Genomic DNA, 14,716 nt, shown 5'->3' with positions numbered 1-14,716 from the left:
ATGTTTGCATGGCATTCTGCCAGTTAATGCAGTAATAAGGGAAAGATGCTTAAAGGGAGATTATGTGTGCAAAGGTTGTGGGGAGGGGCCAGAAACCACTGAGCATATGCTATTTTTCTGTAGCAACGCCAAGCTAATATGGAAAGTAGCACCCCTGAACTGGGAGGGTCTGGAGGTTTATAGACACAAGTTTTGGCTTTGGTGGGAAGGGCTTAAAGAAGCTGTGAGCAAGGAGAAAGGTATGGAACGAATTTGTCTGACAATTAACCTGCTTTGGCAAATCTGGAAGTCTAGGAATGATAAGCAGTTTAATGGTTGTGGGAAGGATCCTTTGGTTGCTGTTAATAAGGCAGTAGTTGAGTGGCAAGAGTATCAGGATGCGCAAGAAACTGAAGGGGAAGTTGGGGACAGTGGCACAAAGGTGAATAAGGAGGTGTGTGGTTGGGAAAGGCCTCAGAAGGGATGGATCAAATTGAATTCTGATGCTGCATTGCAGAGTAAGGAGATAGAGCAGGTTGGGGAGTGGTGGCGAGGGACTGGCAGGGGTTGCTGTTAGGGGCATGGGCTGTACCATCCTCAAGCGTCTCAACTCCAAAACAAGAGGAATCAATGGCTCTCAGACTGGCTACAAAGTTGGCAAAGCAACAGGGGTGGAAGAAGGTGGTGTTTGAGGTAGATTGTTTACAGATTGTGGAAGAACTTAACAGGGAAGGTACTGAGAGGATTGAGTCAGTGGTGATTGAGGATATTAGGAGTACTCAGGAATTTTTTGATGAATGTTGTTTTACTTTCACTAGGAGAGTTAACAACTTTGTTAGTCATACGCTAGCCAAATTGGCAATTAGCCTAGAATTTTCTGCTGAATGGAAGGAGGCCTTCCCAGCGTGGCTGCATGATCTGGTGCAGATGGAGTGTAAGGGCAGTTGCTCAGATTTTTGTAATTTGGTTTCCATACTTCAATAGAATGTTGTCGTTTTGAAAAAAAAAAAATTAATTAGCAGTGTCTTTCAAGTCTTATCATCATGATGCGAATTGAAGCCTTGAGGAATACAAAAATAATAGGAGGCATTGTTTGTAGCCTTGATAATGTCATGAAGGACAACAAATTAATGTTATCCTTCTCTCTTTGATCTTGGCGTCAATGGCGTGTGACCATTTCCAGTTTTGTTTTTGCTGCTAACAGGAGCCGCGCTTAGAAGTTACGTGGAAAATTAAACAACCAAGTTTCTCTTATTTCGGGTAAATAGACAAATTAGGAGAGGAACGTGTAACACAATGTTTAGCTTTGCCCAAAAAAAAAAAGGGGAAACACGATATTCAGCTTCATATGTGTATGTGATTGTTAATGAAGTTGTCAAATTTGATTGAAACTTGGCAACTAGGATTGTTTTACTCTTCTACGCGTCATAGACTCATGAAGACCATCATAATTGACTTCCTTGTGCTCAACAAAAATTTAGGAGCACGGGATTTAGACGTAAAGACTCGTTAAGAAGATATAGGACTCTAATTGACAGAAGTCACAATAAGTACGTAGTAGCAGAGTACTTAAGGGTGTTTTAGGCATATAATGATTTTATTATTGATATATTAGGTGCTATATATATATATATTGTAATACATAATAGATAATGCTACTAGTGTCTTGCGACAAGAGATGTGAACTTTGGAGTAGTTTAGTCGAACATCAAGTTGTTTAGAGGGGAGGGATGGATTGGTGGTTTGAAAGGAAGGGGTGTAAGTGAGAAATTTCAGATTCGAGCGTTCCCATTTATACTATAATTTTTTTTTAAAAAAAAAGTCATTTTGGGGCTAGCTCTTTTCATCATCGACTATATTATATTAATGATGTAGATTCAAGCAGACTTTGACTTACCAACGTTGCTTATGGTAAACAAATACGCCAAATTTGTTTAAATGGCAATTTAACTTGTGAAAAATGTAAAAGGACGAGTTTAGTAATGAAAACGTTGTATTTGACAGTCAATTATTAAAGGGACTGAGGAGAAATAATTGAAGGGAGTCAAAGAATGCAATCATCTTGTGCAATCCCTCATTGCCCAACATTTTTTTTTTTTTTGGTATTAAAACACCCAATTTCACAAATAAATTATTAAAAAATATTAATTTGTTAGTTGTAGTCGTGCAAATCTTCGTTATCTCGTAAAGCATAAAAAATATATTCCAAGTTTGAGAGTTCACATTTCATATGACAATTAAGAAATAGAACTACATTTGACTATTATGTTTAATCATCCGCTAAATTTTACTTCAAATCCTTAATTATAGACGGAGTCCCACCTTAGTCCTTATATTTTAATTTTTGAACAATTTATTCCCTAAAGTATGAAATTCTTCCCATTTTAGTTTTGAACAATTTACCCGTAAAATATAAAATCTATCCATAGAATTATCAAAACTAACAGAATAGTAGGTAAGTATTGCTCAAAATTTAAAGTGGACTAAAGTAAAATAGATTTCATGGTTTAGACGGTAAAGTATCCAAAAATTGAATCTTAAGTATTAAAGCGGAATATAATTCATACTTTATGGGGTAAAGAATTCAAAATTGAAATTTAAGAGAATGCATCTATAATTTACGACTGTAAAGTAAAATTTACACTTCAGTCATCCTTCAAACGTAATACTAGTGCTTAAGAAGTTGTGGTGAGACAATCTATGTGCAAGTTTCCATTAGTGTATTTCTTGGTACAAGTGGCACAATTTCATTGGCAGGTTTTTAATTAATGGCCACGCAAATGATGAGAGATAAGAGCAGTAGCCCGTGCTGCAAGCTTTATGGTGGTCATTAACTACCTTATAAAATCTAACTGGAATACTGTAGTTTACTGTTTCTACATGTTTTCTCTACCTAAACGGCATCTTTGTTTACCTAATCGGCATGGTCACGGATGACTTTTTTGTGTCTCGATTGTCTCAGGCCATCCGAATTTTTTCCAAAAATTCATTAGATGTGATGTTTACTTTTTTTAATCAAAAATTTTCTTATACATAAGAGAGAATGCCCAATTATTTGAGCCTTGTGGTCATTTGGTTCTCTTCTTAGTGCTTTTGTTTTGGTAAGCTCTCTGTCTTCTTGCTTTTTCTTATTTTGAAGCTAAAGAAGTAATTGACATATATTTTATGTTTAACTATTTTATTTGCATGCTTGAGGAATCAGATTTGCTCGGATCTTTTTCCCTTTTTCGGTTTTTCCTTTTTGCGATTTTTATGTAAATCAGCCAAATTGTTTTCTTTTGTTACGTTCCTATGTTTGATTTCTACCAAATTGCTTTATAAGTTGATTCTTTTATTTATTTATTTTCATAGATGAGTTGATGTTTTTATGATTTTGAGATGACTATGCCTACTGTTTTCTTTCTCTCTCTATTTTTTTTTAATTCTTCAGTTATTAGTTGTTGTTTCAGTTTGAACCACCTACTTGCCTGTAGATAAGAAATAGACCAGTGCAAGAATTGCAACCATTGCAACTCACCTTCTTTGCTCGATTTTTGTCATGTATAAGTTCCATCTTTTTGGTGAAATTCTTTCCATAATTTTTTTTCCAACTAGAAATTACTTTGCTTGGATGTATTTTGCTCTAGGCATCATAGAATGTCTTCAAATGGTAGATCTAGCTCTTAATGGAAAAAAAATAGTTCTTATTAACGGACCAAAAAAGTAGCTCTGGTTAGCTCGCAATTTCTTCAGCCATCATAGAAATTGATGCATATTTCTTTTCTTTTTTTTATAAATTGTGGATATATGTATTTGTATTTTCCTTATGAGTGCTACAAATTTTGGCCATGAATATACTGGATATCTTTTTGCCCCCTCAATTGCAGGTTTTTGTGCAAGTTATAATCGACAAGTTTTCTGAAAGGAGTTGAATTATTTTCGATTTCATAACATCATGAGTTGAACATTCAACTCAGTACATTTTTTAAATTTGATTTCTCATTTTTAACAATTATACAAAATTTTCAATTTGAAATAGATACAAAATTTGCTTCTGTATTCGATCCTTTGAGGTGAGGAATATGTGAGCCCAACCAAAGGTAGTACTATTTTTCTGAATTATATTCTTTTTTGTTTTCTTAACATGGACTATAATCTTTTTTTCACCTTTTTTTCTTGGAGATATTTTAGAAGAAGCACTTTACTTTATTTTTTGAGTTTCTCTAAACAACCATAACTTATTGTTGATTCTTTAACGAATATCTATCTCCAAATGTTAAATGGCACCTACCAGGAATGCAAGATGTTAATCTAAAATTTTTATTCTAACTTCTAACAAATCGGAATAGTTTTGGCCATTTTCATCATTTGATTATACACATTGTTCTTTTTACTTTTAAACACTAACTGCATTATCAACTCCAAAATTATAAAACTATTTATATGCTAAATATAAAAATAAAAGCCATAATTTTACAAACCTCCCTTGAGGTTTATAACAATTGTAGTCGCCTCCCCTTAAGTTTTAAAAATTATACATACCTCCCATACTTTTACTGTTTAGGCAACTATATAGACCCAATATACTACATTTCTCTTCAAAAATCCTAATATACCCTTATTGACATAACAACAAAGAGAAAAAGTTAGTTCAATCATGCACATTTTCTTTTTCTAAAACCATCGCAAACCTGCCACTATACCAAGCCAATCGAGCAAACAATTATTTATAGTTCAATCTCCATTTCAAGTGATTTTAACAAATATTTGCAGCCTTAGAATCATCTTGCTTCCCAAAGGCTTTCACTAAAAACTACGTGATCAAATATAACCCCACTTAAAAAACCTAAAAGCTTGCCTACAACTTTCTCAACCCACTAGCAATAGCTAATCTAGCCCATCATCACCTATATGGATACTAGGAGCAATGCCACTGTGACCTAAAGAATAACCCATTATTACTCCATCATCTCTATTAGAGACTAATCCTATCTCCATAAAAAAAAAAAAAAAAAAACCACTGTTCACATTAGTAAATCAAAAACAAAAAGATGAATTTTTCATTTTTCAGCAACAAGTGCAGTTATGGATATCTATTAAATATTTTTATGGATATCAAATAAATTTTTTTGAATAAATAGACACAACAATATACCAATCATCCGGTCCCTCTTACTTTCAGCTATTGGTTTCAAATTTATTCTTTCTATTTGCCATCCTCTCCTTATTTAATTTGATAATGAAGAAATTCTTGTTTCTGTTCTTTGCTCTCTATTTAATCAGTATTTGCTAATATTTGCAATAGAATGTGAAGAAAGAAAGGAATCAAGTAAAAAAATGACATTCGAAATGAGAGGGAATAGTGATGAGCATGGTGGTTTAGGTGGTGGCTATGAATCTAGTGATACATAATATGGGATGAAGGAGAGGAGTTAGAGAGAGAGGTGAAAGGAAGTGATTGCAGATTATACGACAATTGGGAATGTTTTGCTGGTTATAGTGGTATGGTGTCTTTCTTTATGAATCAACTAATTAAGTGAAGGACATTCTAGTAATTTTGTTGCACTAAGGGAGGTCAATGTAATTATGTAAATCTAAGGAAAGTTGAGTGAAATTGTCAGAAACCTGAAATTATTCCAAAATAAAAGGTCACAAACAATTCATTGCATTTCCCCAAAAATATGGTTGTAATTAAATGCTTTCGGTAGGCACTGGCTGTGGGTAGCACAGCGAATCTCAACTAATTTCACAGAAGTTGTTCAAAGACCAAGCACAGCTTGCCAAATGGATGACCAATTCTTCCAACTTAGTTGACTCTAGTTCTAACTTCAATGAGCCAAAAAAAAAAATAAAAATAAAAAACAAAGGATCGCCTTTTTTTTTCGGCATTTTATCAAACACATAATAGGCTCAATAATTGTCATCTCAATTATGTTAACAACAATATAGAATAGAAACCATGAGTACAAAACCACATCCACATTAACACAAAATTAACTTAAAAAAGATATAACTGATTTTTATAAAAATTACAACTTCATGAGACAATATATACGCAAGTCTATTCCATATAACTTGGTGAGAATCCCATACGTTTGCATATATATTCTATATTTTCTAAAAAAATAATAAATAAAATCCAAGATAATAACAAAACCATCATTTCTTCTTTTTTTTTTTAATCCTTTCTCAGATATGATGGCGTAAAAAAAAGGGTTAAAATGGTAGTATTTAGTTATTAGTAAATCATTAAATGCATATGACGTGGAGAGAGTTAAGGTATTCAATTCTAATTGGAGCTGTTTTATAGGTCATTGATCAACTATTAGGCTTATCCCCTAGTTGGTCATTGACCAAGATAAAGCTTGCCGTTTGGGTTTCATGTACTTTCACATTTCTTGGGAAAGTGTTTATTTGATTGGTTCACCTAGAACATTTGTGTAGGTATTATGCAATTCCCGATATTGAAACCTTCCCTCGAGTTTTTATGAATAGGAGATTAACAAGTTCGGGTTTTGTCTAGAACCAAAAAGGGATATGGAGTTATGGACTATGCAGGCTTCAAGCTACTCCTCGTTGCCTTCACTTCTTTCCTTGCTCATTCTTCTGCTGGTCACCATACAGGCTGGTTCAGTTCAACTTCATGATGGTTTTGTCCAATGCCTTGCATCTCAAAACTCAAGCTCAATATCTGACATCATTTACACCCCAGAAAACTCATCATATCTGTCAATTTTGCAATCCTCGGCGCAGAATTTGCGATCCACATCAATCTCATCCTCAGAGCCAGCTTTCATTCTTACACCATGTGTTGAATCCCAGATTCAGGCAGCAATTTATTGTGCCAAGAAACTGGGCATTCAAATTCGAGTCCGAAGTGGTGGACATGACTATGAAGGTCTTTCTTACATTTCAAGAATCCCATTTGTCCTTGTGGATCTCAGAAACCTCAGCTCGATATCTGTTGACACAGAAAACTATGCTGCATGGGTTCAAGCTGGTGCAACTTTGGGCGAACTCTATCACAGGGTTGCTGAAAAAAGTAGGAGACTAGCTGTTGTTGGCGGTACTTGTCACACGGTAGGTGTGGGAGGGCACTTCAGTGGAGGAGGATACAGCATGATGTCGCGCAAATTCGGGATGGCTGTTGATCACATCATTGATGCCAAAATCATTGATGTTAATGGCCAAATTTTGGATAGAAAATCCATGGGAGAGGATCTCTTTTGGGCCATTAGAGGCGGTGGAGGAGCAAGTTTTGGGATTATTGTTGCATGGAAAATAAGCCTAGTTTCGGTTCCAGAAAATGTGACAATTTTTAACGTAACCAAGACAATGGATCAAAATGCAATTGAGCTAGTACACAAGTGGCAATACATTGCTGACAAGATTGATCCAAACCTAGCAATCAGGCTTGAATTTAATGCTGTATCTTCTCCCCAAGACGGAAACAGAACGATCAGAGCATCGTTTGTTGCTTTATTTCTTGGCGGAGTTGATGATCTCCTTTATTTGATGCAGCAAAGCTTCCGCGAGATGGGCTTGGTAAAAGAAGATTGCAGCGAGATGAGCTGGATTGAGTCCACACTCTTCTTTGCATTATTTCCCAGAGACGAATCCATCGATGTTCTTTTGAGCAGGACTCCAGTGTATAGGCTGTACTTCAAGGGGAAATCAGACTTTGTTAGGCATCCCATTTCAGTAAATGGTCTAAAAGGAATGCTCGAAAGAATTTTGGAAGACGATAGTACTAATGCACATCGTTCGCTACAGTTCAGTCCTTATGGAGGAAGGCTGAGTGAAATCTTAGAATCTGCGACATCTTTCCCTCATAGAGGAGGGAATGTTTACATCATTCACTATTGGGCCGCCTGGAGTAGAGAACACAATAATGCAGAAAATACGAGAGAAATGAAGTGGATCAGAAGGCTTTACAAACACATGGCTCCCTATGTTTCAAAGTCCCCAAGAGCTGCCTATTTGAACTACAGGGATCTTGATTTGGGAGTCAACAATATTGATGGCATCACAAGCTATGAAAAAGCAAGCATTTGGGGAACCAAGTACTTCAAGCAAAATTTTGACAGATTGATGGAGGTAAAGACCATGGTGGATCCAGGAGATTTCTTTAAGAACGAGCAAAGCATTCCACCATTATCAGGAGGTACAAAGGAGATTAGCAATTACGCGTCATCCAATCCTTGGCAGTCCAAAGGAAAAAAGGAAATAAAAAGTTGGTAATTAATCGCAGAACATGAAGATTATACACTTGAATTTGCTGGATAATGAACAATTATGTATTAGAATTTAAATAAATGGGCTCCAGACCTCGAAATTGATTGAAGTTGCAACTTGTATCTCGTCACCAGTCCAATCATTGCTAGGAGCACGCTCCTGTAGATTTTATTAAATTCAAGCCCATACTAGCTCATCAGGGCCGTAATATGAAGCCAAGAAATTTATTACTATTGAATATGAGATTCCTATAGATTTTATTAAATTCAAGTCCATACCGGCTGCTCCTGCTCTTCATTCAGATTTTGTCTGCTGCTTCTAGAAAGCTAGTAAATTCAGTACTCCTGCGGATTTCCATAATGTTTATTGCTTTCATATGGAGGCATAGCACAAACTATCCAACACAGGCAAACCTCTGTTGAATTACGCAGAGAAGGGAATTTGAAGAAAAATAATAATAATCTGGCTATAGGACACCCATATATGGATTCAGCGCACACTCGTGAGAACGAAATTTAGGTGCATGTTTCCTCCTAAGCTAAAAGCAACAAATTTGTTATGAATGGAAATTTCAGGAATCGAGGCACCGAATAGATTTATTTGTTAAATTATGTGGGCGGCGTTTAGAGTTTTAGTCTTTTCCGACGCATGTATTTTGGCATTTTGGGTTTATCTAGTTAGGAATCCTGTATGTTGAATTTTCATCAATTTAGTCCTTAGTTTTTGAGTATCAATTCAAATTTGTCATTAAAGTTTCTCGACCAACCAAATTGGTCCTTTCATACCACCCTTAAGTTTCATGTAAACACTTAATTTGGCCTACAAAACTTCGTGAAGTATGGAATATACAGTAAGATATCCACATAATGCACTCGAATAAGTATGTAATGATTGCAAATCAATACTACCACATAGCACCATGAAATATGGACCGTACAATGCTAAATTCGGGTTACAAAGCTTTGTGAAGTGATAGGGTGTTAATTGTTAGTAATTTTATTGTTAATTTCCCCTTTTATTCTTGCCAAATATTGTTTTAATTATTAATATTTACTTATATTTGGTATTGGGGTTTAATTTCAGGAACAAAGTAGAAAATTACCAAAAAGGAGGGACTTTTATGGAAAAATGAGGGCTTCAATTCTTGGGCCCTTGAATTGGTGGGGGACCACAAGCTAGTGGAAAGCATCTAGTCATTTGGGCTCTTAAAAGAAAGCTACGGGAAAGAGACTTGGAACAAGAAGTACTTGGAGGGCTTTGTCCACATGTGTGGGGACCACCTAGATAGCCTTTAGTCATCTTCCTCTTGTTGCTTAAATAGGGATAACGTAGAGTAGCAGGGACATCTCTAGTTTTAGTTTAGTTTTAGTTTCTTTTCTTTCTTTCCTTAGACTGGCCTCTGACACACGCCAGGTGTTCGACAATATTCCCCAACGGGGAGATTTTCTCATGAGGCGTGGTTAAGCTTTTCTAGTCAAGGGGACAACTGACGATTTGGTTCGACAATTACTGTGAGATCGAATCTGTTTTAATTATTTTCTTCATTTATTGGTATTTATATGTTCCTTGATTTTAATTGCTATGGCCTTGTGTATGATTGATTAGTGCGCAATAATTAATTATTCATATAGGCTATTTTTGCTAAATAGGGGTAATTGAATCCGTAATTGTTCGTTATCTCTACCTCAGTAGCAACTGGCGTAATTGGGTTTATGTCAGGGGAGCATATGATCTAATTTAAACAAACCCTCGTAGCGTGTTTGTTGGTTAGGATTGGGCCTTTCTAATTATTAATGCAATCTAGAAATTAAATCTTACGGTCGTACCTAGGGTTATTTTTGGGTTAGAGAAATAGCTAACGGTCGTACCTTAGCTATCGAGAAATTAAGGAAGGGTTGATTGTTTATCGCGTGCATGACAACTATAACTAATCTACTGCTAAATGTTGGAATTATTTCTGCATCAATGATCAGTGCATGAACCATTTCTGATGTGTACCCTTGGCTAGAGTTTCCCCAATCATTTCTTTTAATTAATTATTTTCTGCAGTTAATTTATTTAGTTAGCATTTAATCCAAAACCCCCCATACTTTGGACTCTAGAAGAAATGAATTATCCCCAATCCCTGTGGATTCGACCCTACTCACCGCTATATACAAAATCTGTATTTTTCTCGAGTAGGTATTTATTATTGCACAGGTTCGGCACCTGTCAATTTTTGGCGCCGCTGCCGGGGACTGGTGTCAGATTAATTTGTTTCTTTTTTAGTTCACCTTGTTTTCATTTTTAATTTATTTTTCTCTTATTTTTTTTTATATAGTTTATGGCTGCTAACATTCCATATTTTGATGATAGACTGGACTTTGTTCCTGAATGGGGTTATGAGACTCATGTTTTTCCTAATGATCAATGGGCTGTTGCAAATTGTGGAGCTTATTTTGACTCAGGTTATTCAACTGACACATGCCCCGCATTTCAAGACAATCTAAGTGCTCCAATTGATACTTTTGGAGATTTTTTACCCCAATATCAAATGCAGTATGACCCTTATTCAAACGGGTATGATCAAGAATGGTGGGATAATTCCAGTTTTGATTATGCGACTGGGCCAATGGATTTTCAACAGCAAGAGTCTCAACAACCATCGTCCCTGTCAGGGTACCAGCAGCAATACCAACCCCGACCACCTCCGCCCCCAAGCTCTGGTCCATCTTTGGAGGAGATGATAAAACAAGTGATGACAAACATGGCGCAAAATCAGCAAAGGACGGAGGCAATTCTTATGCAAAATCAACAAAGGACGGACTCCGAAATGCAGGATATAAGGAATCAGATAAGTCAAATGGCTACAACAATCAATCGTTTGGATTCCCAGAACCAAGGTGAATTGCCATCTCAACCTGAGTTGAACCCGAAGAATGTCAGCGCCATGACCTTGAGGAGTGGCAAAGAGGTTCAAGGGCCTGAGCCTGTGATCCCTAAGGACAAGGATGAGGAGATGCAAGAATGTCAAAATGAGAAATCTACAGATGCAGTTGAAAAAGAAGCCGAAAATGAAGAAATGGAACCCCAACCGCAACCCATTGAAGTGAAAGAATCCAGTGAAGAATCATCAAATGTGGTGACACCACCTCCATTCCCTAACCCGCATTTTCGTAACTCTTATTCCATGATTTCTGTTAATGAGATTGATTTTGTTATACCGGAAGTTTTTGAGTCTCATGGCAGAAATAAGTTAAGAGTAGCTATGGTCAAATATCTTGAACCGTTGAGTGCTCTTGATGGAGGGGTGGAGGAAAAATTGAGATCACTGCTTGATTATTTGGCGCCATCAACTAATCCATGGAAGACTGTAGCTCGTGTACTCAAAGATTACTCCATCTATGAGGGTTATCAGGATCACATTGAAGATGAAGCATTAAGACGAGCCACAAGATTTTATCCTCCATGAACAAAACATGACCATGTCTAGCCAAAGACATAAAAGAAAGGCGCTCATTGGGAGGCAACCCAATTGTTTCTTTCAATTGCTTATTGGTTTAGTGACATAGTTTAAATCTGTTTTCCCTTTAATTTGACTGATTTTGGGTGTTGATCTTCATTTTTGCTGATTTGTAGGTGACCTTCAGTCATGACGCGCCCACGTGGTGATGTGCAGGACGCTCACGATCAGGAATTTCTGCAACTTCTGGGAGCTCTCTTGGCCTCATGACGTGCCCGCGTGGTGATGTACAGGACGCTCACGATTAGGGATTTCTGAAACTTCTGGGAGCTCTCTTGACCTCTTGACGCGCCCGCGTCACGTTCGCGGGAAAGGTAAGGATTCTAAAAAAAAAAAAAAAAAAAAAAAATTTCTAATTACTGTAGCTTTAATTTCCAAAATTCAAAAAAAAAAAAAAAAATTTTTTCCGCAGAGAAAAAAAAAAAACCAAAAAAAAAAAAAGAAAAAATTTTTCAACCGTAGCTAGGTTTCTCAATTTAAAAAAAAAAAAAAAAAAATCTTTCTTTTCTTTTCTTTCTTTTCCTTCTTTTTCTTTCTTTCTTTTTCTTTCTTTCTTCTTCCTCCTTCTTCTTTTCTTCCTCCTCTGTTCCCTCTCTGTTGCCCGAATTCCCTTAACGCCGCATCCCACATCACGCACGCCACCACCACCAGCTCCGCTACTCCTCCCTTCGATCCGCCGCCAGCCGTGCCCAGCAGCCGAGCGTCCAGCGCCGCCCACCTCCTTAACGCCGCCGCCTCGCGTCTCGCGCAATGGACCAGCCGGCCATCCACTTCGCATCTCGCCGACCCTCGATGCTTCCACTCCAGCTACGACCGCCGCATCTACCTCCTTTTCCCCCTGGCGTCCTCCACAGCTCCTCGGTCCGCCTCCAACCTCCACCAGCCCACCACCAGCTCGTGAGCTCTCATCTCCGCCAGCTCCACCCTAGCTCGTTACCACCTGTCAATTGTTGGCAGGTGGAGGTATTGCGGTTCCTGCCTTAATTTGTCTTATTTTGAACCTTAAATTGCGAAAATTTTGCACCTTTGCTTGGGCTTCTTGTTGGAAAACAGCGGGCAGTAATTTTGGGCATTTTCTGGTCTAATTTTGGGTAGAGTTGAGTTAAACTGCTGCGATATTTAGGGTACTTTGGGAGTTAGTTGACCATTGCTTCTGGCTTTAATTTCCGTTCATTTTTGGCGCTGTTTGGGTGTTCGAATCTATTTTGTGCACTGGATTGGTTATTTGCTTTAATTTCTCCCTATGCACTCACCAGTGGTACTGGTGATGGTAGTTGTTTAATATCTGATAATCCTGTGTTCTGGATTGCCTAATTAAGCGAGTTGTGCCTATTGGGCGTTTTTGGTTGAGTCGTTCCAGTCCACCCTGTGTCTGAGTTTCTTTATGGCTAATAGCAGGGGTGATTTAGGCATATTCTGGGGGTGCTTTTTGGATAGAATTGGGTTTAATTGCTGCCATAGTGGGGGTATTTTCTGTTATTTATTGAATTATTGGCCGCTTGATTACTTTTCCCTGTGACTCACCAGTGGTACTGGTTGAGATCTTTTGCCTATAATTGTGGCTTCTATTTGAAGTCACTTACTTATTTTGAAGGTTCATTTCGTGTGGTTGAGTTGCTGCCGTTGATTTAATACTTTCCTGTCTGAGCACCAGTGGTACTGGTTGCAGTGTTACTTAAAATTATTAATTCTCAATTTCTATTTGGTTACTGCTGGAATTGCTAGTTCCGTGGCTCAAGTGCTACTTTTGAGCGTTTGATGTGGGTATTTAACTGTCCAATTGGAGACAGTTGTTGAGATTTTGGGTGGGTTTGTGTCCAATTGCTGAAATTTGTTACATTGTTTAGTCACTCGCACTGCTCCTAGTTGGTTCGAGTAAAACTGGTTGGACGTCCCTAGCCCGTGGAGTTTAACTGTTACATTGCTTGGGGTGATTTTCTGGTATTGATCGAATTGTTGGGCATTATTTGGGGGTTTTGGCTGCTTGAGACCTCTATTGCACCCTTGGTTGAGTAATTTTCTGGGTTGGTTTGTTAAATTAGTATTGGCATTGGTTGACTCTAAGTACCTTGTTTGGGGAGTATTCAGTTTTGTGATTTCAATTGCTAAGCTCATTGGAGCACTTGCCGAGATTTTGAGTTGCATGATTTCTGCATTGACTAATATTCGGACCACCATTGCGTATTGTTTGTAATAGCTGATTTGTTGAGATTTTCGCCTAGTTCTTAGGTGCCTGAAGTTTCCATTTTCTTGATTGGGGTGGCTGTTTATGTTACTTCATTATCTGAGGGATGCACCAGTGGTACTGGTTGGGGTATTATAACTACATTTGTTGCCACTTGGTTCTAGTTGGTGGGCTACTTGATCGAAAACTGCCAAACATTTTGATTTAGTTGTAGTCCAAAATTTGAACTACTATTGCTGGTTTGACGGTTTCTTGGCTCATTTGCTAATTTCGGTTGGTTGAGTTGTGTAATTTCTTATCCAATTGGAGCCATTTGGACAGATTTTGAGTGGGCAAGTTTTGTCGCTTTCTGTTGATCTTTGGGAGGCATTTCTGACCGTATTCTACGTATTCAAATTGGTTGAATTCACTGCTTTGTCGAGGTTATTTTTGGTATCACTTGAGTTCTACTTTGCTGATTTCTGTCTTGCGTCCCTTGAAGTGCCTTTGGTTGGGTATTTTCTTCATTTGTTTGTTGAATTGGAAGGCTACTGTGCCACTTCCATTGCTTATTGCTGTTGGTGGTGTCTAATTGACTTGTTGGGAGTATTTTACCTATTGATTTCAATTGCTAAATCTTTAGAGCATTTGTTGCGAGTTTGGACTACATTGTTCCTGCATTTGACCCAACTGGGGCCACCATGGCCTCTCCCACCGATGACCGTTGATGCCCAGTGGATGAGCGAGTAATGCATATCGCCAACCAGGTGGTTCCAATCCCTAAGAACCTGGCCGCGTATTTTCACCTGAACCGCCCCTATTTTGATGACTTCAGGGAAGTACCGTTGCCCCTCTCC

The 14,716-nt window shown here is 37.7% G+C and overlaps 2 protein-coding genes and 1 long non-coding RNA gene across 3 annotated transcripts; 2 read left to right on the top strand and 1 right to left on the bottom strand.

Annotated features, from left to right (window-relative positions):
- The first annotated feature begins 609 nt into the window (after positions 1-609).
- Positions 610-963, top strand: LOC113723922 (uncharacterized). Its single transcript, XM_027246882.1, has one exon. It carries the CDS (start codon positions 610-612, stop codon positions 961-963), a length of 354 nt encoding a protein of 117 aa, XP_027102683.1.
- A 1,950-nt stretch (positions 964-2,913) lies between these two features.
- On the top strand, positions 2,914-8,494 carry LOC113726123 (tetrahydroberberine oxidase-like). Its single transcript, XM_027249664.2, has 2 exons — positions 2,914-3,080; positions 6,482-8,494. The coding sequence occupies exon 2, from the start codon at positions 6,496-6,498 to the stop codon at positions 8,197-8,199; it is 1,704 nt and encodes a 567-aa protein (XP_027105465.1). The 5' UTR covers positions 2,914-3,080; positions 6,482-6,495; the 3' UTR covers positions 8,200-8,494.
- On the bottom strand, positions 7,283-8,800 carry LOC140035051 (uncharacterized). The gene is made up of 3 exons (XR_011839012.1): positions 8,472-8,800; positions 8,287-8,352; positions 7,283-7,614 (listed from the first exon to the last, which is right to left on the bottom strand). It is a non-coding gene; the product is annotated as an uncharacterized lncRNA (long non-coding RNA).
- Positions 8,801-14,716: the final 5,916 nt, after the last annotated feature.

The sequence above is a fragment of the Coffea arabica genome, chromosome 2c, assembly GCF_036785885.1.
Source record: "Coffea arabica cultivar ET-39 chromosome 2c, Coffea Arabica ET-39 HiFi, whole genome shotgun sequence".
NCBI classification, from domain to species: Eukaryota; Viridiplantae; Streptophyta; class Magnoliopsida; order Gentianales; family Rubiaceae; genus Coffea; species Coffea arabica.
The sequence above is the reverse complement of the archived record's forward strand: the minus strand, read 5'-3'. Positions and strand labels throughout refer to the sequence as shown.

What these genes read in the sequence shown, in the direction of transcription:
- LOC113726123 (XM_027249664.2), top strand. Translation starts at nt 6,496, where the DNA reads ATGGAGTTATGGACTATGCAGGCTTCAAGCTACTCCTCGTTGCCTTCA.
- LOC113723922 (XM_027246882.1), top strand. Translation starts at nt 610, where the DNA reads ATGGCTCTCAGACTGGCTACAAAGTTGGCAAAGCAACAGGGGTGGAAG.